Source organism: Nicotiana sylvestris, chromosome 11, assembly GCF_000393655.2.
Source record: "Nicotiana sylvestris chromosome 11, ASM39365v2, whole genome shotgun sequence".
In the NCBI taxonomy this organism is placed as follows: Eukaryota; Viridiplantae; Streptophyta; class Magnoliopsida; order Solanales; family Solanaceae; genus Nicotiana; species Nicotiana sylvestris.
Window position 1 is genome coordinate 56,120,433 of NC_091067.1, and position 26,763 is coordinate 56,147,195.

At 38.6% G+C, this 26,763-nt stretch overlaps 2 protein-coding genes and 1 pseudogene across 2 annotated transcripts; 1 reads left to right on the forward strand and 2 right to left on the reverse strand.

Annotated features, from left to right (window-relative positions):
• Window positions 1-279: 279 nt before the first annotated feature.
• On the reverse strand, window positions 280-2,179 carry LOC138881059 (uncharacterized; annotated as a pseudogene).
• Window positions 2,180-2,182: 3 nt separating this feature from the next.
• LOC138881060 (secreted RxLR effector protein 78-like) lies at window positions 2,183-2,536 on the reverse strand. Its single transcript, XM_070161260.1, has one exon. The coding sequence runs from the start codon at window positions 2,534-2,536 to the stop codon at window positions 2,183-2,185; it is 354 nt and encodes a 117-aa protein (XP_070017361.1).
• Window positions 2,537-8,769: 6,233 nt separating this feature from the next.
• Window positions 8,770-12,014, forward strand: LOC104244691 (lysine histidine transporter 1-like). Its single transcript, XM_009800162.2, has 6 exons — window positions 8,770-9,197; window positions 9,981-10,761; window positions 11,129-11,234; window positions 11,350-11,441; window positions 11,543-11,611; window positions 11,732-12,014. Exons 1-6 carry the CDS (start codon window positions 9,016-9,018, stop codon window positions 11,828-11,830), a joined length of 1,329 nt encoding a protein of 442 aa, XP_009798464.1. The 5' UTR covers window positions 8,770-9,015; the 3' UTR covers window positions 11,831-12,014.
• The last annotated feature ends 14,749 nt before the right edge of the window (window positions 12,015-26,763 follow it).

Consider the following 26,763-nt stretch of genomic DNA (forward strand, 5'->3'; position numbering starts at 1 on the left):
CAGTTATGACCTTACTATGGTAACACACTGGTTTGAGTGTGAATATTGCTTGTCAAAAGGTTTTCTTAGAATGATTTGTTCTCATGACCCCAACTGTTAGGCTTAGCCACGACTTCACACTTTTTTAATATGATTGTCATGTTAACTTGTATCCAACCATGTGTTGAGCTTTGTTGAGATGCTATGTTAAAACTGTTTACTTGCCCAACTATTAAATCAGTATGACATGTTTACCTCAATAAGTTAAAGGATAGGTTACTCACACAACTAGGTCTGTTCTCAACTATGCTGAAGCTCTTCTTTAAAGTGTTTGTGCACTGTTCTTATACTGTAAACCTATACAAAGGAATTCTGAGCATCAAATCTATAGTGAAGACAGTAAAACATGTACTTGAACTCCCCTCTGCACAGTACTAGCCTGTTAATATTTTGAGCCTAAAAACATGAGTAGTGAAGCATGCCTACTATATGCATTTTATGATATATTGTCCCAACAGTGATCTCATGTCTACCTTTTATCCTATACTTTGATTTGAATCTCCTTTCAGTCAAAACTATGCTTTTAGCTACTGTTGTGCCTTGATGATGAACTGCAGTCCGTTACCTGTTCACAATTTGAGTTTTGTGTGTGTTTGAACTTATAAAAATGATCACCATGGATCTTTTACCTATTATTTGTCTTAGCAGTATTAAGTCATTCTGCTAATTCTTTTATTTATGTTTATGCCTTTAAGGAAGACTAGAAGTAGGTGGTTAATAGTATTTGGATGTGAAACTTATTATGGTTGAAATCCAAGCATTGCTCGAGGTTCATGAGACCCTCGTAAACTCTGAAGTACCAAGGGTTCAAAGGGGAATCATATCTATAAATGAGGATTTATACCGAGCCTTTAATCACTAACCACTATTAATACTCATAAGTATATCTAATTTTAAATATACATATCTTAAAGGAAGATTTCTCATAAAACTAAAACTATAATTTCTTTTCAAAGTACATACAAGACCACCACCACCACCACCAATAACAACAACAACAACGATCCAGTAAAGTCCCACTAAGTGGGGTCTGGGGAGGGTATTGTGTACGCAGACCTTACCCCTACTGCGATAGGGTAGAGAGGCTATTTCCGATAGACCCTCGGCTCAGGAAGATGAAAATAAAATAAGAAAACAAGAAAAGACAATTCATCAGTAACGTCAACATAACCATATAAATAATGACAACATCCTAAAAACCATAAAATAGATGACATGCAATAACGATAACCCACAACTAAGGTCTAGAGCTATGGAAAATAGTAAGGTTAGTGTGAACTCTACATTAACCACAAGCCTGTCTAGGACCAACCTGCTCAAAATCGCTTCACCCCCGGAATGGAGGAGGAGAACCTCGACTACCACCCTATCCTACAACCCTAATGCTCGACCTCCAAACCTTCCTATCAAGGGCCATGTCCTCGGAAATCTGCAATCGTGCCAGGTCCTGCCTGATCACCTCTCCCCAATACTTCTTAGGCCGTCCTTTACCTCTTCTCGAACCCACTAAAGCCAGCAGCTCACACCTTCTCACAGGAGCATCCAGGCTTCTCCTCCGCACGTGCCCGAACCATCTGAGCCTCGCTTCCCGCATCTTGTCTTCCATAGAGGCCACACCCACCTTCTCCCAAATATCGTCATTCCTAATCTTATCTATCCTAGTGTGCCCGCACATCTACCTCAACATCCTCATCTCAGCTACCTTCATCTTCTGGATATGAGAGTTCTTAACTGGCCAGCACTCTGCCCCATACAACATGGCCGGTCTAACCATTGCCCTATAAAACTTACCTTTGAGTATCGGTGGCACTTTCTTATCACATAAGACTCCATATGCTAGCCTCCATTTCGTCCACCCCACTCCTATGCGGTGAGTGACGTCCTCATAAATCTCTTCATCCCCTTGAATAACCAACCCAAGGTACTTGAAACTACCTCTCTTGGGGATGACCTGTGATCCAAGCCTCACATCCATGCCTACTTCCCTCGACTCGGTGCTGAACTTGCACTCCAAGTACCCCATCTTAGTCCTGCTCAATTTGAAACCCTTAGACTCGAGAGCCTGTCTCCAAACCTCCAACCTCTCATTAACACCGTCCCGCATCTCATCAATCAGTACTATGTCATCGACGAATAACATATACTATGGCACTTCCCCTTGAATATCGTGTATTAGTGCATCTATTACTAAGGCAAATAAGAACGGGCTAAGCGCTGATCCTTGGTGTAACCCCATAACAACCGAGAAATACTCCGAGTCGCCTCCCACAGTCCTTACCCTAGTCTTAGCTCCATCATACATGTCCTTGATCGCTCTAACATAAGCTACCGACACACCTTTTACCTCTAGACACCTCCATAGCACCTCCCTAGGGACCTTGTCATATGCTTTCTCCAAGTCAATAAACACCACGAGCAGATCTTTCTCCCTATTCCTGTACTGTTCCACCAACCTCCTAATAAGATGGATAGCTTTCGTGGTCGAGCGACCCGGCATGAAACCGAACTAGTTGTCAGATATAGACACTATCTTCCTCACCCTCGCCTCCACCACCCTCTCCCAAACTTTCATGGTATGACTTAGTAACTTGATACCCCTATAGTTGTTACAACACTGAATTTCACCTTTGTTCTTATACAATGGAACCACTGTACTCTACCTCCACTCATCTGGCATCCTCTTCGTCCTGAAAATAACATTAAATAGCCCAGTCAACTACTCCAAGCCTGCTCTACCCACATACTTCTAGAACTCAACCGGAATTTCATCTGGCCTGGTCGCTCTGCCCCGACTCATCTTACGCATAGCCCCCACAACCTCCTCCAACTTAATATGCCTACAATACCTAAAGTCTCGGAGACTCTCTGAATGCCCCAGATCCCCTAGCACTATATCACGGTCCCCTTCCTCATTTAGAAGACCCTGAAAATATATCTGCCATCTCTGTTTAATCTGGGACTCCCCCATCAAGACTCTACCGTCCTCATCTTTGATGCACTTCACTTGATCCAGATCCTGAGCCTTCCTCTCCCTCGCTTTAGCCAATCGAAACAACTTCTTATCCCCGACTTTTTCCCCCAATTCCACATACAGTCAGCTAAATGCTGCATTCTTAGCCTCCGTGACCGCTAGCTTAGCCTCCTTTCTTGCTACCTTGTACCTCTATCTATTCGCTCTCCTCTTCTCCTCGCATGTGCTCCCTACCAACTTCATATACGCTTCCTTCTTCGCCTCCACTTTGCCTCGGATTATGTCATTCCACCACCAGTCGCCTTGGTGCCTACCAGAGTGACCCTTCAAAATCCCTAGCACCTCACTTGCCGCCTACCTAACGCAGTTCACCGTCGTAGCCCACATAGAGCTGGCGTCCTCACTACTCCTCCATGCTCCCATAGCCAATAACCTCCCCTCCAACTCTCGGGCTTTATCCTTAGTTAAGGCTCCCCACCTAATCCTCGGTTGACAACAAGCATACCTCTTCTTCCTCCTTATCGTAATACCAACGTCCATTACCAAGAGCCTATATTAGGTCGTGAGGGTCTCACCTGGGATAACCTTGCAATCCCTGCACAACCCCCTATCACACCTTCTGAGGAGGAGGTAATCAATCTGAGTTTTCAAAATCGAACTTCGAAAAGTTACTAGATGCTCCTCCCTCTTCGAAAAACTCGAGTTCACAATCACCAGCTCGAAAGCCTTAGCGAAATCCAACAACGAGGAACCTCCTCCATTCCTATCCCCAAAGTCGAAGCCACTATGCACCTCGCCATAGTCACCAGCAACCGACCTAATGTGGCCATTGAAATCCCCTCCTATAAATAACCTCTCAGCAGGTGGAATACTATGCACAACCTCGTCCAAACTCTCCCAGAAGCGCCTTTTAACCTCCTCATCCAAGCCCGCTTGTAGCGCGTAGGCGCTAACGACATTGAGGGTGCACTCACCAATCACCAACTTAATAAACATTAGCATGTCATGCACCCGCCTAACCTCAACCATCGACTCTCTAAGGTCCCTATCCACCAAGATACCCAAATCTCACCAAGATACCCACAAAGTACATACAAGACCCTTTTTCTTAAATAATGAACTTCAGATAAGGACTTAAAACATTTTGCATTAGAACATTTTGCATACTTTAAGCACCTGACTAAGCATAATATAGGTACTTCTTTCCTCGAACCTAGCCAAAGGAGCTACCCCAGGTAGATTTTGAGAGGTACCTAACACCTTCCCCTTACAATAACTAGAACCCTTACTCAAATCTCACCGATTAGCGGACCATTAGGATAATAATTTTTCAAACCCATAGGTACCCTAATATACCTTAGAATATTAGGTGGCGACTCTCTTTAGCAATTTCAGATGAACCATTAGTTGTGTTTTGTTTTAATTAGTGCAAAATAAGGTGCAACAATATGGCAACTCTGTTGGGATTTTTCACACTTAGGTTCTGATCTTAGTAGATTTAGGCTAGACTTGAATTTTAGGGATGTTTGTTATATTCTGCTTTATACACTATCATCACAATTTCCTATTGAGTCTTGGCCGTACAGAATCACACATAAATGACACCCGAGGATTGTCTTTTACACCCATCCGAACCTTCTTTCAAAACTCTATAGTTTCAGATTATGGCTTTATCAGGTCAACTAACATAACATCTCATAGTTACTCAGTCCTACTAAAAATTAGGAAACACTCTACTCTAGCAAATATAGGTCATGCTGCATAAACCTTAGGTGAGTCAGTCCTTGGTATTGACTCATGATTAGGAAAGCCACCTTAATGTCAATGGGTCATGCACCCAACGACATGCCCTTTGTAATATGACAAACCAATCCAAACAAGACACTAAAGACTTGGATCAAACGCTTACCAAACCTTTCACCTCTTTAGATAGAAATCAACCACAATGTCCCCGAGATTAAAATGGTCATGGGTGAAACGCACAAGATGAAGCAGTGGTGGAGAAACATTTGATGGGAGCATGGGACCACGATTAGGATGGACCTGGGAGCACCGACCTCTTGATGAACATCCGAGCTGACAAAATCCTTACTAGGCTGCTGATAGAGTTTTGGGACCCAACTAAGGTGGTCTTCAAGTTTGTTGATTGTGAGTTGATCCCAACATTGGAAGAGATTACCAGCTTCACAAAGTAACCATTCACCAGGAGAAAACCAATACTGCTAGTTATCATGCCTAACCACAGGTTCTTCTATGCATTGGGTCTGACAAGCAACAAGAATTTGAGAGTCAAAGATGGATGGGTGGGTTTGGACTAGCTATTTGACATATTCGGACAGCGAGAGAGTTATGAGTGGGATCTAGAAGAATTCCAGTACGATCAAGCAACCTGGGAGATTCTTCATCCCTTGACATTTTTTCTAGGATTACTGGGATAATTTGTCTTCCCACAATGAAAGGGACGAATCAATATCAACTTGCTACCTATGGTCTTGGCAACGTTTTGAGGAAATCTGCAAGTCTACTGGAAAAGGCATTCCCAACATTTTTAGCATGCTTAAGTGGATACGATTTTTTCAGAGGCTGCAACTTGCTACTCTAGATATAGGCTACATAACACTTCTTTTAGAGGGAACCAACCATTAACTATTTTGTTGCCATCAGTAATATGATCTGGAGCTATAACGAAAGGATGAGGCATACTGCATGGTCACGAGGAGTGGCGAGAAATATTGATACATCTGAGGGAGAATTCATAAACTGGAAACATTCATGGTTAAGTGGCAGGCCAATCTTGAGAAGCGAGGGAAAGTACTTCATCGATTTAGTGGGATTGGAAGGAATTCAGTCATTCACACCTCTGAGGGTTCTAAAGAAATTTGGTCTAATTTAAGACGTACCTCTCTAGTCAAGGAAATCTTTGTATGAAGATGATTACAACAAACAAATTCTGATCTCGAGGATGAAGAAGCTCCAAGATAAATGGAACGACTTGATCACAATGGGAATGAGGCAAAATCACTGGTGCACGCATGAGTACTTTGTGTGGATCAACGAGGAGGACAAAATGGCCAGTCCTAGTAGAGAGGTATTGACTAGACTCGAAGATTCAACAGCACCTCTGCAGATGTATTACAAAATCTTGCCCCACTATCTCGTCACCACTGCCATGTACCGATAAGTAGTTCCCGGGTTGGTTGACCACATGCTGCCACCAACAGATGACGATGACCAAGTGATTAAATACATAAAGATTGAGTTGAAAACAGAGCTAGAGGAGAATCTTGAGGAAGAACCAGAGTACAAAAATGACGAGGATGAGGAGGAAGTTGAAGAGGACCCTAAAGAAGAAGCTTGGGAGGTGACTCCGGGGACGACTATTAAGTGGCCGGTTGATTTCCTTTTCTTGTACCTTTTTCATTTCCCTAAAGGTGAACCTATAAGCCCATGTAATATTTTGTGAACCTTTGAACCATGTTTTAGTAATTGCCCCCATCTTGTATCAATTATGAAGCCTTATTGTAACCTACAAAGCCTATCAATGAAAAGCAAAGTGGGTCCCATTGGGAGTTGCTTGCACGATCTTGCGAAAACGCAAATACCTCTCTACTCCAATATTATATCGACAAATAATTTAATGCATTAGAAACTAGACTTTTAGATCTTCAATTTGATAGGTGTAGTATCCCGTAATTCCAAGTATATTGGGAGAAGCGATCAGCTACATTTGACCTAATTTTTACACATTTATGAATGTAACTTGTGATGACCTTTGCCAACTTTTGTTCCACAACTCTCTTGACTTCAAAAGGTAATACACGACTATCATACGACTACAATAACTCATAATATAACCTTCTTATCATATTAAACACCCTAGTATCACTTCAAAAGTACATGTTATAAAATTTTAACTTGTCGACATTCGACAAAACCTATTTTCTTCAATTTGATTAGCCTCTAAGCCATTCAACCCTCTTGGTACTTGTTATCCATAATCTTAAAGATTTATAATATCCAAGGTAACATGATTAACTTATTTTGTGTACTTTCAAAGACGATCTCATTTTTGAGCTTACATCAATTGACTTACGACATACTCTCACGTACGAAAATATGGGGTATAACATCCCCACGTTCCCTCTTCTTGTTTGATTATTTGAACTGTGAATCATGTTAGACATTATGTTTAGGGTATGTGCTAAATGCTTGAGACTTGATATGGATATGCTTGTTGTTTCCGAGTTATATACCTTATTTGCACACATGTTCTCAGTCATGATACTATATCCGTATATGATATCTCTGTCTCAGTACTTCTTATTTGATTCCTCACATGTTATTGATACCACTTAAGGGTAAAACTATTAAACTGAGTATTTGAGATGTGTTTATATGAGACATGAACAGTAAATGATTGAGTTTGGACCTCAGAGCCGGTTTGGTACTGATTTTGAGGTGAAGCGTACCCCAAGCCGGCAAGCCCATATTGGACTAAGTATTATTATTTTGGGGCGACGTGTGCACCAGGCCTCTTATTGGGCTAAATGATTATAATTAGCACTTGTACATGATCCGCCCCTCCGGATTCTAACATTCCAGCAGAGGGCACATGCATAGTATTTCATATGTGCTTGATGATGAGCAGTTAGGCCAGACACTCGTATAGTGCTAACTGTAAATATTCTTGATGGATCCATTCTGATACTGTTGATTGCCATGTATACTTAACATGTAGGCATAGAGATGTACTTTCCTCATGCTACCTGATAATTGACCTGCTTTATCTATTCTGGGCTTTAACTATTATAATTGAAACATGCCTAAATTACAGAAATGTGAACAAGTTGAACTTGATATTATTGAGCTATTGTTTCTACGGTTTATCCTTTATATTATGAACTGTTATCAGTTATTGGTATTGCAATAGATTATTGTTCTGAGCTCGTCACTGCTTTCAACCCAAGGTTAATATTGTTACTTATTGAGTACGTTGGGTCAGTTGTACTCATACTACACTCTGGACTTCGTGTGCAGAACCAGGTACATCCGGTTAAGGTGATTTCCAGGCTTGAGTTATTGCCAGCTTTTGGGAGATTATGAGGTAGCTGCCATATAGTCCGCAGTACTTGAAGTCCTCTTTCTGTTATCTTTATCCTTATTGTTCTTACGTTCAGACAGTTGTATTAGAGGATTTCCCTGGTACCTTGTTATTCAGCAATGCTCGTGTACTCGTTGACACTAGTTTTTGGGTTGGTTGTTTGGCTCACTACTCAGATATTTTATGACATTTTTCGGTTGTTGAGTTATTAGATTATGCTTAATTAATCGATTTTATTATTATTATGTGACTGTTGGCTTACCTAGCGGGCTGAGTTATGTGTCATTACGGCTTGTGGATTTGGGTCGTGACAACTAATGAAAATACTAAAAATAGGTTGACTTAGCGAAACAAATTGTTTTGATAAAATAAATTTAAAATGACAATATAGGTGGTTGAGTTAGCGAAAGAAATTTGTGAAGCACAATTTTGAAAAATTTTGTCCACATTTTGGAAACCCTTATTATTAGGGAATGTTAGGTTAATATTTGGCCTATTTTTTAGGCTTTAAACAATCTTGTGGTAATTACATGAGTTAGATAACTTTTGGACATGATAGTTCTCTGGACATTCGGAACCAGCAATAGCCTGTCAAACGAGTCGCCATTTTCGGGTCTCTAACGCATATATAAGAGCACGTTACAAAAGCGGATACAGTGAGGGAACTGCATGTGCTTCGTTTTGGGGTTAATAAAACTAAGGACTCTATATTCACTTTGAGTCCTTCTTTGCTCCCTGTTTATCTATTTTAATTCCTGTTTTACATTTTCGGTTCCCTCCACAAAGTGATAAAGAAATCTAATTTTGTGGATAATCAAACTCTCCACGTGAACAATATATATGCACAGTTGAAAAAAATAAAAGATATCTATTCCAACAAAAAATAAAGAAAGAAAGAAAACCAATGGCTCATGCTAATGAAAAAGAGATAGATACCAGAACGGAAGAGGAGAAAGCCATAGATGCATGGCTTCCCATCACATCCGATCGAAATGCGAAGTGGTGGTACTCTACTTTTCATAATGTCACTGCCATGGTTGGTGCTGGTGTCCTCAGTCTCCCTTATGCCATGTCTGAGATGGGATGGTATGTTTTCTGTTCTGTTCTCTCTCTTTTCTAGGGGATTAATTTGCGTTTCTCTTTCTTTCTTCCTATATCAATTTTAGTCCAGAATAATTGTTCGTTCATGTGCATTATTCCCTACATTTTAATTTATGTGTCTTCCTTTTTTAAGCATATTTCAAAAATAATATCACCTTTCTATATTTATTAAATTCTTAATTCCGACATTCGCATTTTACCATTCATAGCACTCCCAGACTCCCTTGTAGGAATGATATGTCGTGTTTAAGATTATAATATTTAAAAAGTATCTTTGTATATTATATATACATGTAGTTTAATATTACAATATTCAAAAGTATTTTTTATATTCTTAAACCTCGGTCGTTCAAACTAGGAAACATAAAATGAAATGGGGAGAGTATATTATTTTATACTCTTAATTACGTTCTTATTCATATTTGAGATCACAAAATTTTTGGATAGATCAGATAACAAAAAGTTAAACAAGTTGTCTCTCTTTGGATCTGTTGCATGGACGATTCTAATAGATATCATCTTTTTAATCTATATTGCTCGATTTGTGCAGATAATTTTAAAGAACAACAAAACGTTCTTGATTTTCTGAGTTTGCTTATTTCTTCTCTTCATATTATGTCTGGAGATTTTGGATCTACTGACATTCCAATGAATTATCTATCAGTATCTTTTACATGGATCGATTCTTATCCCGTTTGGGGATTATTTTAGTAGTTTTTATTGAATCACCGTCATTCTCTAATGGTGAAGAATTGATCAATGTTACAGGGGGCCTGGGATAACAGTAATGCTTCTTTCATGGGCTATAACATTTTATACAATCTGGCAAATGGTAGAGATGCATGAAATGGTACCTGGGAAGAGATTTGATAGGTACCACGAGCTAGGTCAACATGCATTTGGTGAAAAACTAGGACTTTGGATTGTTGTACCCCAACAAATAGTGGTGGACGTGAGTTCCTGCATAATATACATGGTAACAGGTGGAAAGTCGTTGAAGAAATTCCACGAAACAGTGTGCCCTGATTGTCAACCAATAAAGCTGACCTACTTCATCATAATATTCTCCTCAGTCCACTTTGTACTATCTCACTTGCCAAATTTCAATTCCATATCGTTGGTGTCCTTGGCTGCAGCGGTCATGTCGTTGACATATTCGATTGTTGCTTGGGCATGCTCTATAGGGAGAGGGATTGAAGGCAGAGAAGTGAGCTATGAACTTAGGGGTGAAAAGACATCTGATAATATTTTCATGTTCTTGAGTGCACTTGGAGATGTGGCTTTTGCCTATGCTGGCCACAATGTGGTCCTTGAGATTCAAGCCACCATTCCTTCAACACCCGAAAAACCTTCCAAAGGTCCAATGTGGAAAGGTGTATGGGTCGCTTATCTCATCGTCGCCGTCTGTTATCTCCCTGTCGCTTTCATTGGCTATTGGGCCTTTGGTAATGTCGTCGAGGATAACATCTTGCTTTCACTCGAAAAACCTGTTTGGGTTGTTGCTGCTGCTAACTTGTTTGTTGTCGTTCATGTCATTGGAAGTTACCAGGTACCTACCTACCTACCTTTAATTTTGCTAATTCATCATATATATACTCTCCGTTACAGTTTATGTGAACCTATTTTCTTTTTGGTCCGTTCCAAAAAGAATCACCCCTTTCTAAATTTAGAAATAATTTAGCTTAAACTTTCAATTCTACCATTAATGAGAAGGTTTTATAACCACACAAATACTTTGGACCTTTTTTAACTTGTTTACGACCACAAACTTCAAAAGTCTTTATTTTTTCTTAAATTTCGTGTGCAGTCAAACAAGTTCACATAAATTGAAAGAGAGAGTAAGTGTTAATTTATCTCGTCATCTCATCAATCTGAAAGCTTGAACACATTTTTTGTTTGAAAAACAACACTTGCAGGTTTTCGCAATGCCCGTGTTTGACATGATAGAGACATATGCCGTGAAATCAATGAGACTAAAACCATCCACTCTCCTTCGGTTCGGTGTGCGTACTACATTTGTTGGTAAGTTATAGGGAGACGCACTCATAATTCTTTCTAGCCCCTAATTTGGTTATTTACTTAAAAGAAAAATATTGGAGTGAGTTGTTTTAATTCTATTATCTTTTTCCAATTGTAGCATTTACATTGTTCGTGGGTATGACCATACCATTCTTTGGTGGCCTAATGGGATTTTTTGGTGGATTTGCTCTGGCCCCAACATCGTATTACGTAAGTATATTACATAAGGAATTCACCAGTTTTGATATGTTTTTATGAAGCAATTAAGTTATCAGCCAATATATATATTTGACCTTGCCTTTTTTCTGCAGCTTCCTTGCATCATTTGGCTTATCATTGTAAAGCCCAAAAGGTTTGGCTTTTCTTGGTTTATGAATTGGGTGAGTATAAAGTTTGATTTAATTTGATTTTATTACTATTCTTATTTAATTTCATGGTCTATTTTGTTTCTGTAACTTACTTTGGCTTTTTTCTGTTTTCTTTTTCCAAATAAATTCTAGTTCTGCATCATAGCTGGCATACTGCTGACTGTTTTATCACCCATTGGAGGGATGTGGACTCTTATCAAACAAGCCAAGAACTACCGGTTTTACCAGTGATCTGCAATTCCTTTTTCTTATAATCTGGAACTGTAAATAGTTACCTTTTTTTTCCTTTTGCCATTTGTTTCTCACAATTATTTTTCAGAACAATTTAGAACAAAAAGAATGTATTTATTTGTTATAGATGCTTAACTGCCTTTGTGAATAATACTTGGAAATAAAACATCTTTGTTTAGGAGTACTGTCTAATGACTCCAGTTCTTTTTTTTTCTGCCTAATCTAATGCCTCCAATTAATTGAGTCAGTCAGTTTTACCCCGCAAGCAGGCTCCCCTTACATTTCCGTCCCTAGACTCCATTTTCTACCTAATCCTCGTTCGTCCACTTCTCTCTTTCTGAAGGAGTAGGTTGCTACTAAGAAGAGAGACATTGGAGGAAAGAGTTAATTTTGTCTTTATCCAACTAAGGTTTGGATTGGTAATTTTTCTCTCCAACTAAGAAAATTTGGCCAAACCTAGCATAACTGCATAAGGAAATTTTTTTATTCCGTGTGAGTTGCGCGTATTGTAAACTTCGAACATAACTTCACTCTTGACACAATGCCTTGCATATCTATTCTGTCAATCCCATTTATTTAAGATTTTTTTTAAAAAAAATGGGCTATAGACATCAAGTCTATTTCTGCTCCTGAAACCCTAGGAGTCCATTTGTCACGATCCAGAATTTTCACCTTCGGGACCGTGATGACGTATAACATTTTATTTGCTAGGTATACCAACGTTAGAGTAAATCGTAGGCCATTTTAAACAATTCAAGTAATTAAAACTCATTTAAACTAAAACTAGAATGACGTACAAAAAGATAAAATAACCAAAAATATCTAAGTACAATCCCGAATCTGGAGTCACAAGTGCACGAGCTACTAGAAGTTCTAGAAATAGAGTCTGAAATAAATACAATTGTTTCGAATGAAATGAACAGTAAACGAGGAAAGAGAATGGGACTTCAAGGTCTGCGGATGTCAGCAGATCTACCTCCAGTCTCCAAATGTGATAATCCAAGCTGATGCACCTCACGTACAGCTGGGACCAGTACCAAAATCTGCACAAAAAGTGCAGAGTGTATTATGAGTACAACCGACCCAATGTACTCTGTAAGTGTCAAGCCTAACCTCGATGAGGTAGTGACGAAGCTATGACAGGACACTAACATAATTTAACCTGTACAAACGTAGATATATGTCCAACATAGTAATAAATAAAAGATTTAATATGTACGATTGGGAGGGGACATGCGAAAAGGGGACAATATACGATAATTACAACAAGAATGACGACACAAATCAGTCAAATAAATCATCAACCAACGAAAACGGATGAACATAATGAATAAAGACGTCACGACATCACCCATCGTGCTTTTACTCTAAACCTCACCATGAAACGATAACAATAGCACGACATCACCCTTCGTGCTTTTACTCTCAACCTCACCATGAACTGATAAATATGGCGCGACATCACCCTTCGTGCTTTTACTCTCTTCCTCACTATGTATTAATCAATAGATGAAGCAATAAATGGCTCGGCATCACCCTTCGTGCTTTAACACTCTTCCTTACCATGTAGTAATGAATACAACAATTTGGAGGATAGATAATGGAAGAATAAACCTTACGTCAATAGTGGTTCCAACATGTCAATCCTCAACCTCCAAAAATACTCAACCATCAAAATTAATTCATAAATGAGGAGAGAACAATCAAGTAAGTAATAAACTAATCTAAGCATGGATGTCATAATTAAATAAGGTAATAAACTACAAGGAAACAAGTCTCACCCACATGCTTTAACCTAACAACAACGCATAAATACTCATTACCTCACATATACGTTGTAATAACACATTTAAACACATAGAAAATAGGCAAACATATCCTAATCCCTCAAGTCAAGGTTAACCATGACACTTACCTCGCTCCGCAATCGACTTAAAGTCCAACCACGGCCTTGCCTTTCGAACAAGCCTCCGAACCAACCAAATCTAGAAAATTATTAACCAAACAATTCAAAATAAGCCTTAGGAACTACCAAAAATGAAAGAGCTTCAATTTAGATCATTATTGAAAAAGTCAACAAACGTCAACCACGGGCTCACTTGGTCAAAACTCAAAATTTGGACCAAAATCCGATTACCCATTCACTCCCGAGCCCAGTTATGTAATTTATTTCGGAATCCGACCTTAATTCGAGGTCTAAATTCTAATTTTACAAAAATCCTAGGTTTAGTGATGAAAACTTATGAAATGTAATGGGTAAATGAAAGAAAGTTGATTAAGGTTACTTACCAATGAATTGAGCAAGAAAAGCTCTTGGAAAAATCACCTCTAAAGTGTTTAGGGTTGAGAATTTGAAAGAATGAGCTAAAATTCCGTCTATCTTAGTTTTTACCCGGCTGCGGATGTCGCAATTATGATATTTTGTTCGCAATTGCGAGAAAGAGATCGCAAATGCGAACTCCTCTCAGAAACCCAGTCATCGCGAATGTGATGTTTTGGTCGCAAATGTGAACCCCAAGACCTTGTTGCGGACCACCTCTTCTTAAAGGCGAAAAATGCCAAGAAACATGCTAAGTCACAAATGTGATTCTGCCTTCGCAAAAGCGGAAATAGCAAGTTTGCAAATGCGAGCTCTTACCTCGCAAATTCAAGACTCCCCCAATCAGATCATGCTCGCAAATGCAAAGCTTTATTCGCAAAATCGAGGCACGTAAATGCAAGCCAGATCTCGCAAATGCGAGACCTGCAATAGAACACCAGTAACAAAAGAGGCATAAACTATTCTAGCAAGTCCGAAATCACTCTGTGGCCTGTCCAAAATTCACCCGAGCCCTCGTAGATCCCAACCAAACATGCACACAAGTCTAAAAACTTATACGAACTCGTGCGATCAAAACACCAAAATTACACCTAGAACTACGAATCAGACGCCAAAATGAATGAAATCTTCAAAAAACATTAAGAACCTTCATGCACACCAAAATGAAGTCGTGATGGAACCTAGTCTCTACGACTAGGTAAGCCTAACATTCAAATACTAACTTGAAAGAAATAAATAACAAAATACTAAAACAAGTCTAATAAACTGATATAATCTCCCGAAATAGAATCTCAATAATACATTCCCCAAAATCGATGGAACCGAGTCATAAGATCTATAGGATAATACTAGAGTATCTACTACATCGATGTCTGAATGAAATCTAATAGGAAGTAAAAATATTGGAGGGTGACTTCGAGGCCGGCGAACGTAGAGCATGTATACCTTGAAGTCTCCTAAAGATGATACTCAAATCAACTCTAGTGTCCGGCACGGGCAGACGTACCTGAAGCTACACAAAAATAATGTGCAGAAGCATAGTATGAGTACACAACAGCGGTACCCAGTAAGTATCAAGCCTAACTTCGGCAGAGTAGTGATGAGACCAGGTCAAGACACCTACTAGACATAGAAACTTGTTCAAGATATACATAATCTAACAATGGAAAGAACATCAATATAAGACCAGCGATGAAAAATTATTGATTTACAACCAAGAATGAAGTAATAGAAACGTAAATCGCAGCAAGTAGTAAACGAGTAATAAAGAAACAATATAATCAGAACACCGATATGATGTAAATGAACTCAAATAAGGAAAAACGGATGACAACTCAAACAATCAAATCGATCCCAATGCATGGACTTACAACAAGAATTACCCCGAGGCACCACACCTCATAAACCACAAGTCATGGACCACAATTTCCAAATCTTACACATATGGCACCTCGTGCCCACAATAACAATCACCTTCGCACGACAAAGAAAGTCTACGTGCTACCATGTTCTTTGCAACCGTGATAAATATTAATTTAGATGAATGAAAGGTATATGATAACAATCTTGAATAAAGTAAGGCGTCAAATAACATAATGAGTTTATTTTAGAAATCAAGTAAAGTAAAATAATATACAATTTGTACAAAACAAAGTATAAGATGGATTTAGTTTAGAAATCAATAAAATTGAGTAAAAGTATTAGTTTTAAAAAAAAAGCAAAACATAAGTTAAATTAACGAATTAAATATAGAATTTGTTATGGAAAAGCATGATAACAATTTTAAGTAAGGTAAACATCTAACATGATGATGCGTATAATTTGAGAACCCAATTATAGTGAAAGTGTGATAACCATTTAGAATAGTAAGGCACCGAGTGAGATAAAAAGTTCTATCTTAAGAGTCACATAGAATAAAGTATGTTAATAATTATTTTATTCAAACCATTATGTTACTAACAACTCAACAGAATATGATATAGTGACTCCAAACAATTAAATACACATTGACAATCAATTCACCAACTTATAACGGAGGCACAGATTGGCATGTTAAAGCAAATGCATGACTCATACAAGAAACCACAATCATTCCAATACCAAGATAACACCGAATAATCAAACACAATCAAAATGAGGATGAATGATTGAAGGAAGAACAATGACAATCAAATCAACAAGTTGTTCCAGTATGGAATGTACAATGAAAATCCCAACCAAGGTACCACCTTATATTCCGATTTCTCACAATTTCAATCACAAATGTTTCCTTATGTCACCACGTGAGCCGTACATTTAGTTTTGAAAAACGCTGCACGCGTTTTAGCCCATCTTATCTCACCTCGTGACTTCAAGTAGTTTCCCTACTAGCAACATGCGTATCAATTCCACCTTATCTCACCGCATGCGTATCAACCCCTAGCCTTATACCACTACATGCATATCAATATCACAACACGCACCACAAGTGCCCATATGCCACAACTTGCCACAAAGTCAACAACACCAATATTTCCAAAAGAAATAGCCCATGGCTAATAAACAATGTGTACAAGAATTTCAACAATAACAAAATAAATGGAAATGCTCAACAAAGAAAGGTATCTCAATAATTAACAACTTCGCTTCAATGTGGTAACGGCTATTACAACTTCAACACCAATTACTTAACAAGATGATATTCCACGAAATAACAACTTCAATTAAAATTGATTCAACAATGAAGAGGTAACAAGACAATAAGGAAAGCAATAGCTTCAACTAAAATATATAAGAGCAAAATAACAAGTAAGAGATAGAACAAGTGCTAGCAACGTCAAATAGATAATGTAAGAGTAGATTAGCAATGAGAGATAGAACATATTATGACATTCAATTAAAGGCATGGAAAGAGTCTAAATAATCTAAACATGTCAAATACCTCATATAGTCCGTGTACCCACTTGTCACCTTGCGTATACGACTTTCACATAACACAAATAGCACAATCAACCCAAGTCCTATGGGGTAGTTTCCTCCACACAAAGTTAGGCAAGCTACTTACCTCAACTAGGCCAACTCAACCCTCCAAAATAGCTTTTCCCCTAAAATTTGCCTCCACACGGCTCAAATCTAACCAAAACTAACTTAATAATATCAAACAATGCAAGAGAGACCAATAAAAATAAATAAAATTATGATCTTTACATTTTCCCTAAAAGGTTAACAAAAGTCAACACTGGGCTCGCCTTAAATTCTGAATCCATGCTTAATTGGGCGAAGCCTGACAATAAAAGCTCACAAAACAAAAAGTGACTCAATCGGAGTCCAATAGCTCAGCCAATTTACCAAAACATCGCCCTTGGGTGTTCATAACCCAAGAGTGCAACCCACACTAGTTGGGCCCCATAACTCCAGAAATACTCCTCCAAAACTCCGAGTACGTTGTTCTCCTAGATTAGGAGAACCCCAAAAGCAAGCAGGAAAGAAATGCCTTTAACTCATTTTAAACTTTTAAAATTTAGGACATAACCTTAGGTCTTAATTTAAAGAATTAAATGGGTTTTCAATTAAAATCATGGATTAAAGCTTAAACCAAGGGAATGAATCAAAGGAAAATACTTAGGTTATGGTTTAGACCTTATCCCATGAAAGAAACTTGAGGAATATCCTTGAATTCTCCTAATCCCAAACTTTGAAGATGAGAAAAACTCCAACAACATTAATAGCCAAAAATGCCCAGCTGTTGTGCCTCATTTCTTATGCCAAACGATCCCAAAAACTCGCTTTTGATACTTCCAATGGATTCTTCTTGAAAGTTTACTCAAGTTTGACTTTTGAATCACTCCATTTAACCTTATAATGAAGGAGATATGTTAGTTCAACATTTGAAAATAATGCAGATTTTTAAATACAAATTCAGTGGCAATTTCGTCACTAATCTAAAAAATCTAGCAACCCAATTCTTAGTAAAATAACCATAAATTTCTCATACGATGTCGAAACTTGATGATTTCAGTTGCTATGGTTCCAAAATTACGATATGGATATAATGGTTTAGTCGAAACACGAATCAAAGGTTGTTTGCTCAATATAATAATCTTTATGCTCAAATTGACGTCGAAACTGAAAACAATCACCGTATAACACAAACTTATCTAAAACTCATCGGAATTTAACCAAACTTTGTGGACATGGCCAAAATTATCATATAAACTTATTGAAATAATTAAAACTCGATTCCGAGTCCATTTACCCAAAAGTCAAACCTTGGTCAACTCTTCCAACTTAAAGCTTCTAAAACAAGAATCATTCTTCCAAATAAATCCCCAAACGCTCGAAAATCGAAACCAACCATACAGGCAAGTCATAATACATAATATGAAGCTATTCAAAGTCTCACACCACTGAATTGAACGCTAAAGCTGAAAACGACCGGTTGGGTCGTTACATTTTCCCCCACTTAAACATACGTTCGTCCTCGAACGTGCCAAGAGTCGTTCCAAAGCCATCAAATTGCCATATACCCTCACCATACACATAACCATGGGTGATCCCACGTAACCCCAATCAATATAAACCCAACAATACCACCTAACAGAGGATCCTTACTTCAACCTTAGCCAATAAACCCTAAAACCCAAATCCCCAACATCCGGAACTCATTATATGACCCAATTCTTGCATCTATGCGCCGTGTAACCCTAAACAACATGTATCAATCCATAACCATATCTTAAGACATAATTACTATCACATAACTCAAATACTCATAGCAATAACTTTTGACCGCAATAGCTGCTCGATAACTAACACGACACAGATAACAAACCTCATATCAACTAAAACCTTGTTCTGAATCTTTGTACACAACCAATGATGAAAGAAACATACCAAAACTTATAACCTGTCTCCCAATCCTTTGTACCAAGCTGCAATTGCCGCATTTGCGACACAGGGTTCGCTTTTTCCATCCCTCGCAATTGTGGACAAAGGCTCACATTTGTGAATCCTGACAGACTCCTTCATTACAATTGTGACAAGAGGCCTCGCAATTGTGAACCGGTGAACCTCGCAAAAGCGAACAAATGTTTGCAAATGTGAACTAAGTCAAAAGTCAGCAAACTTTGCAAATGCGAAGAGGTACTCGCAATTGCGATATCTGAGCCCCCGCTGTCACCTTTGCAATTGCAAGGATGGTGTTTGCAATTGCGATAACTGGGCACCAACAACACCAACAACTCATTTTTGGTTTAAAACTTTCCGAAACATGTCCAAAACTCATCCAAGCCCTTGGGGATCTAAACCAAATATGCACACAAGTATTAAAACATCACATGAACTCGCTCGCTATCAAAACATAAAAATAACATTTAAAATTATGAATGGAACACTAAAACACATGGATTTCAAAGTAAATTTTCAAGAACTTCTAGAATTGAAACAAGGAGTCCGAACCCTACCAATTCAATTCCAAATATTACCAAATTTTGCTAACAAGTTCTAAATAGCATTACGGGTCTATTTCAAGTCCTAAAATCAAATTCCGAACTTTATAGCTAAAGGTCAACCTGCGGTCAAACTTTTTAACTTGCAAATTGCCAAATTTCGACATATAAAAACAAATCAACCTTCGAACTTCCGAAATTAATTTCGGGCATACGCTCAAATCCAAAATCACGATACGAAACTATCGGAGCCATCAAAATATTATTCCGATGTCATTTTCACAAAAGTCAAAGTTTGGTCAACACTTCTAATATAACCATCTAAGTCACAAATCAAGGGGTCCGAATCAAGCTGAAAGCTTCCCGGAACAAAACTAACCAACCCCGTCATAAAATTATAAACACATATGTGTGGCGCATAAAAAGGGGTAACACGTCGCAATTACACAAAATGACCGGTTGGGTCGTTACAGTATCCCCCTTTTAAAACGGACGTTCGTTCTCGAACGTGCATAAGAACATATCTTAAGTGACGAATAGATGAGGATAACTACTTCGCATGTTGTGCTTGGTCTCCCAGGTCGCCTCCTAAGGATCCTATCTTACTTGATTGGTAGTTGTTGTTGTAGGAAAACTCAACAAGCAGCAAGAACTGATCTCAAGAACCCCCAAGGTCATAACACATGTACATAGAATATCCTCTATTATCTGAATGGTGCGCTCAAATTGTCCGTCCGCCTGGGGGTGAAATGTTGTACTCAACTCAACCCATGTGCCTAACTCACACTATACAACTCTCCAGAAAACCTGATGTAAACTGCGTGCCCCAGTCAGAGATAATGGATATTGGCACGCCATGAAGTTGAACAATCTTATGGATATAAATCTAAGCCAGTTGATCTAAAGAATAGGTAGTTGTGAGCACATGAATTTTGCCCTATATGAATCACTCCCATAAATTCAAAACAAAATAATTTCTTTCAGTATTTGCAATTTTGTGGATTTTTGTGGCATTTTTGCTAATTGTTCGCATTTGTCTGTGCATTTTTATTTAACTAACAAAAAAAATAATACAAAAATACTTGGCATTTGCATTTAGGGTTTAATTTTACATTTTAGGATTAATTAGAAAATTAATTGTTTTATAAAATTGAAAAATCACAAAAAATAGTTTAATTTGCACTTTTAATTTTAGCTTTTTTGTTAATTTATTTTTAATTAATTGTGTTAATTATCATTTTAGGTTTAATTAGTTTTTTTAGTTCTAGGAATTAATCTTGATTTTAATTAAATTTTGAAAAAAAAGAGAAAAATAAAAAAGGAATTTTGAATTGAATTGTTTGAAATAAAAAAGAAAAGAGTGAAGAGATTTGGGCCAAATTCATTTTAAAACCCCCAGGACTAAATGTTAAACCCCTGAACCCGGTCAAAATGCCCAGACCCAGCCCAAACCCTACTCCCTACCCGGTCCATCTCCACACCCCACCAAATGACCCCGTTTTGTCTAAGTCCTGATCTGGGCCGTTGATTTCCCTTCATCCGACGGTCGAGAACTGGGGTGGAAATAATATATAACTGTCCTAACGACCCCCCACCCCCTCATATCTCTTCAAACCCTAGAGACCGCCTGTCCCCGCCATGAGCCTTCATCTCCCGCCGCCGGAAATCGCCTATGGCGGCGGCGAGTCTCTAAACCACCCCAAATTTACACCGTAGCTTCCTATACGCCTCCACATCCCCAATCCACAACCACCTTCCCTCAAATATACTCAGAATCCCTCAAATTTGAGTTTGAAGTCGCGAACCCTAGCGCCGCCCTCATTCCCTCCAGCGGCGGCCGGCCACCAAACGACCCCAGATTGACACCACAGACCCACCATGACATCCTTTCTCCAAATACCCAACTCATTACCTTAGAATCTCCCCGGAACTGCTCGAATCTCGGATCGAAGGGTCTCAGAGTCAATCCTGTTCGAAGTTTTGGTTCCAAATCGATCTTATTCGTGTATTTTTGATAAAAAGCACACGATTAATTTCGAATGATTAATTTTGTCTCTTTATTTTTGTTCTTTGTCATGCTTTGCATATTATTGCTTATCTCTTCTGTTTTATGTGGCATATATTAAGCTAGTGATAGAGTTAGTGCTAGTTTACTTATTGGTTAAAGTCAATTAGCTTTAGGTGTTAATGGATTTCTCCTTAGTTTAATTTTAGGTACATTTTCCCTTTTGTTCAGTCCCTCATATTGTGGACTTGGATTTGCTTGAATCAATTCTTAGAAGTCAGTAGGCCCAGTAATGAAGTCATTTGGGTCTATTCAGACCCGTTGAGTTGGGTCATTTGGGCCCAGATCCTTGTTTGGTAGCTTATTTAAATAACTAGGGGTCGAGGGGTAGTTTGGGTAGTCTAATTTAGAGAATCTTTTCATAACTGAAATAGGAATGTTCTAGCAGGGATTTCTAGCCAATTTCAGGCTTTTGGTTAGTTAACTTGGGTAGAAAGTCCATAACTAGAGGATATCTAAGCAAAAAGAAAAATTGCAAGAGGGCTAAAGTGCAAAATCAGAACCAAATATCTGCCCTACTTTGCTTGCCTATAAAGGCTCATTAACTTGCCTTTCAAGAGAGGGGGGAGGAGCTGAAAAACCCAAAAAAAAACCTGCAGAATTCTACTGTTCCATTGAAGTTTTTTTTCTGAAATGCTTGAAGGTTTTGATTTCTGAAACAGCTGAAAACACAAAAAATATTCTACTGTTTCATTACTTTTTCTGCTAGTTTCTGAAGCTTTTGATTCTGAAACAATTGTTGGGTATATCTAAAGTTTAGAAGATGGATTGAAGCTAGTTTTAAGGCCTGATTTTATAGTTTCTGGGTTATATTCGAGTGAACATGTTCTAGTAGATTGGTTAAGCCTTGTTTCTGTTTTTTTTAAAATCGATTCGTTGAATTGTTTCCCTGCTGCTGATCTTTGTTCGTGGCTACTGATAACCCTTAACCTCTATTCCTCATTTCCAGGTATTTTTCAGCTCTATGGGTGCCACTTGAAGTGTAACTTGAAGCAGAAATTGGAAAACATGAAATGAAAATGTGATTGTTTGTTTGGACTCTATTTTGTTCTTATTTCAATTTTATGACTAGATTATAATAGCTTGGCATAAGTTGTACCTGTGACTGTAATACAGTGCTTGAAATCAGTGTTGGGATCATTGTTTTGTGTGTTGTATCTTCAAGTGTCCCTTCGAATTTGAGTCTGTATTGGTTAATAAATCAGATGTATGTTTTCTTTTGGTTTGTGTGAGTTAGTCTTTTATCTTGGCAGGGACTCTATCATTTTAAATTGTTAGTTTGGTAACCGGAGGTTTGAATAGATTATATTAAGCTTGTGATAAAAGTTGAAGTCGTGTAGTTTTGTTTCCTTCTGTGATATAGTTTATGTTCGAGAATGGTTAAGGGTGAAAAGGTGTATCCAATTTGAATATTTTTAATGGTTTCCGGTTGATTTAGGATCAAGCATGTGTAGTTATGATTTGGTATGAAATTCTGAATAAAAAATCAGATTTGTAGCCTAGTCTGCTTGATTAAGGATCCATCATCTGTTTTTTTTAGTTGGCTTTAAAATGGTTTCTCAAAGATTAAGAGTTTGAATACAAATGTTTGAATGCCTGAATCACCTTGTGTTTCTATTAAATTAATCCTCTCTCAACTATGGCACTAATGCATATATAAACGGGTCCATAAGTTTGAATTGTTCCCTTGAGGGCTCGATCCTGTAGCACAGCGGCTGGATACCCGTTACATCTTGTTTGCATGTTCGAGTTGGGACCATTACGAGGCCCAGTTCCAAATCCTGCTTGTCCCTTCGTCGGGCCACTATTCCATTCGTATCAGCCCAGAGCCCTTTATATAAATGGATTGTTTTCGTTCAGTTCCTCATATAAGCCATGCTAGTTAGTTTCAAGGGAGCCTTTAACCATGTAGTATTAATTAATTAGATTATTAACCAGTCGGGGCATGCCATATTAGACAACAAAAACAATTTATGGCCCTCGTGATTTAATGTAGAAACCTGTTGGCTAAGAATAATTCGAGGAGCGCCATGCCAAACAAAATGACAATTGCATGGCCCTCGGTTTAATTAATCTTGTATTGGTCCCTTAATTAATTTTGTTATCCTTAGAACTTGAGGCGTGCCATTTAGTAAATTTCATGGCCCTCGCAAAGTTGCAAACGCAAAATTGTTGTAGGCGCGTTAGTTTAATAATATTACTTTCTTAAACTCGGGTGTGCATTTCATGTGACCCAAATAAAATCTTAAAACGTTGAATAAAATATGTTTAGGATTGCGGGTGCATTTCATGTAGCATGATCCAAAGACGTGTTTTAAACGACGTTCATATCTTCTTTAAAATTGAATAAAAGCGGCTATAAAAGTCAAAATTGCACCATAGGTTAAAAGATGTATTAAAATCGGATAATTAAGCCAAATAGTAACAGTTGAGTGACCATGCTAGAACCACGGAGCTCGGGAATGCCTAACACCTTCTCCCGGATTAACATAATTCCTTACCCGGATTTCTAGTTCGCGGACTATAATACAGATTCAACCTTTTCCTCGACTCGGGATTTGAAGCGGTGACTTGGGACACCATAAATTATCCCAAGCGGCGACTCTGAATCTTTAATTGCAATAATCCCGTTTCGATTGTCCTTTAATTGGAAAAACTCCCTTATACTATACCCTTCCGGGGGTGTAGGTAAAAAGGAGGTGTGACAGCTCTGGCGACTCTGCTGGGGAACAAACCCAGAATATCTGGTTCAGGGTTCAAGAATTCGAGCTTAGAATAATTGTTATAGTTGGCTTTATCCATTATTTGATTTTGTTACATGATTTGGGCCTAATGTGCTAATTAATTGCTTTTACCGCTTTGATATTCCGGGAACTGTATATAAATTATTGCGAAATCCCTCTTCTCTCTGAGTCTTCTAAATCATGAAGAAGTGTGCACTTCGTGTGACTTATTTTCTATTAGAGTCATCTTCCAAATTTAGAACGAGGTTCGGACAAGTTGCAAAGCCGACGAAGCTTCTGTATTCCCGATACGTTGCCCCCCTCGGCTCGAGCTGTCCGCTCGGGTAAGCCAGGTCTAGAACAATAAACCCCAGGATTTAAACCTAGTATAACAAGACCTCATGTCGGATCCCTAGTAGGAACGTTTGTTTGCATCATGTGCATTTTGACTTTGGAGACTCAACATGGGGGTTGGGTCTGTCTAGGACATGTGCACCCGAAATAAAAAAGACCATCCTGATGCATCTTACTTGTTACTTTGCATTTATTTGCTTTGGATTTGCATGCTGACCAGCTTTTGAATAAAAGGGAGAGAATTTGGAAAAGAAAATAGCAGTGTGAGGTAATTACCTGCGGTGAAAACCACTGTCCCTAAAAGTATACTGAAACTCTGCCAAAAAATAGGGGAATTTTGTGAATTTTAAAGACAAATAGGAAAAAATATCTTTTTGTTTTTGGGAAAAGAAAAAAAAGAAGTTCGGTTCTTAAATTTTTTTCCGAACTACGCCAGTTTGATTCTCACAGGGTGTGAGATACGTAGGCAACCACCATCGGGTCCAACTTCCTGTTTGCAAAAATAACACCAAAGAACAAAAAGTTTACTTTAATTTGAAGATAATTAGGGTGACACCATTCTTGTCAGAAATAGCCAAATGTCCCTATAAGGGCGCCGGAAGGCTGTTTTTACAAGAACAACCACTTTTAGTCACTTTTAAAGGTTTTGGCTGGTTAGCCGACACAGCCTTAAAATCTTCATTTTCGAAGTGTTGAAAGGCCGTATTGGCGAAACCGGATATTTGTGTGGAGATTTTGGAAAAAAGATGGTCATTTTTCTTGAGTCAAAACGAGTCATAGTTTCCTTTTAATTAAAATCACCTTAATAAATGTGCAGGATGAGCACAATTCAAAATGAAACTTTCTCAGTTCGTGAAGAGATCCCTTTGGAGTTACATATGTGGTGGCATGATTTGGGGGAAGATAACAAAAAGGCTGTGACAGAAGCATTGGGCGGTCTTATCGGGCTCTTGAAGGTTAAACCAAGAAAAGACGTGATTGAGGCCTTGATACCATTCTGGGACCCATCGCATAATGTATTTCATTTTGTTGATTTCGAGTTAACTCCTACACTGGAAGAGATAGCAGGCTATGCCGGGTTCGAAGGGAATCTTAGAAGTCAGTACCCGGTGGCACCAAGAACAGTAACCCCTCATAAATTTTTGGACTTGTTAAGCATCAGTCGTGACATCCGAGATAGAAATTTGGCCTAAGGATTCTGTACCTTCTACTTTCTTTATCGACGTTACGGGAATCCCCGTGGCTTTGAAACACCAGATACCGGTCTTACTCACGCGGGAAACCAAAACAAGTGGGAAACTCGGAGAGGATTAGCTTTCATAGCGGCGTTCCTGGGTATTTTTGTTTGCCCTAGAAAAGACGGAAACATAGAGTTGGGACTTGTAGGGATAGAAGACTTTATGATGAAAAAGGCAAATGGGACTATAGTGCCGTTGATCTTGGAGGAAATTTACCGAGCTCTGACCCTCTGTCGGGAAGGGGGAAAGTTCTTTGAAGGGTGCAATATGCTGTTACAATTATGGATGGAGGAACACCTTTGCCACTGTCCCAGATACTTGAATTGTGGTATGGCTGGACCTGAATGCATCGAAAAACAAGAAAAGCGGGTAGAGGGTTATGAGTTTTCGGACAGTACAGAAGCATGGCATGCTCATTTGAGATCTTTGACTGCAAATAAGATCGAATGGACATTCGGTTAGCTCTCGGTCGGTGAGGTAATCTACATGTAGGCTGAGGAATGCTTTCTGCTGTTAATAGGTCTTCGGAGTATCCAGCCTTATGCTCCGCACAGAGTATTACGTCAGTTAGGCCGATACCAGACCATCCCACATGATGAAGATTTGAGTCGGCAGGCCATTGAGTTAGAGCCAAAAGCTGCCTTCCCAGAAGAAAGAGTGCGTCGGATTTGGCATCAGTGCAGATTCTTAGGGCCTAATACTCAAGTACGAGATCTATCCAGAGGCGAGGTAGAGCCTAATTATACTTCTTGGTATGGTAAAAGGTCTCGGGTTCAACATGAGCTCGAAAGGCCCGCAAAAAGACCC

Bases quoted from the DNA above. Each gene is read 5' to 3' on its own strand.
- LOC138881060 (XM_070161260.1), bottom strand. From the start codon at position 2,536: ATGCCGGGTCGCTCGACCACGAAAGCTATCCATCTTATTAGGAGGTTG.
- LOC104244691 (XM_009800162.2), top strand. From the start codon at position 9,016: ATGGCTCATGCTAATGAAAAAGAGATAGATACCAGAACGGAAGAGGAG. The intron at 9,198-9,980 runs GTATGTTTTCTG...TCAATGTTACAG, and splicing joins GCCATGTCTGAGATGGGATG to GGGGCCTGGGATAACAGTAA. The intron at 11,235-11,349 runs GTAAGTTATAGG...TTCCAATTGTAG, and splicing joins TGTGCGTACTACATTTGTTG to CATTTACATTGTTCGTGGGT.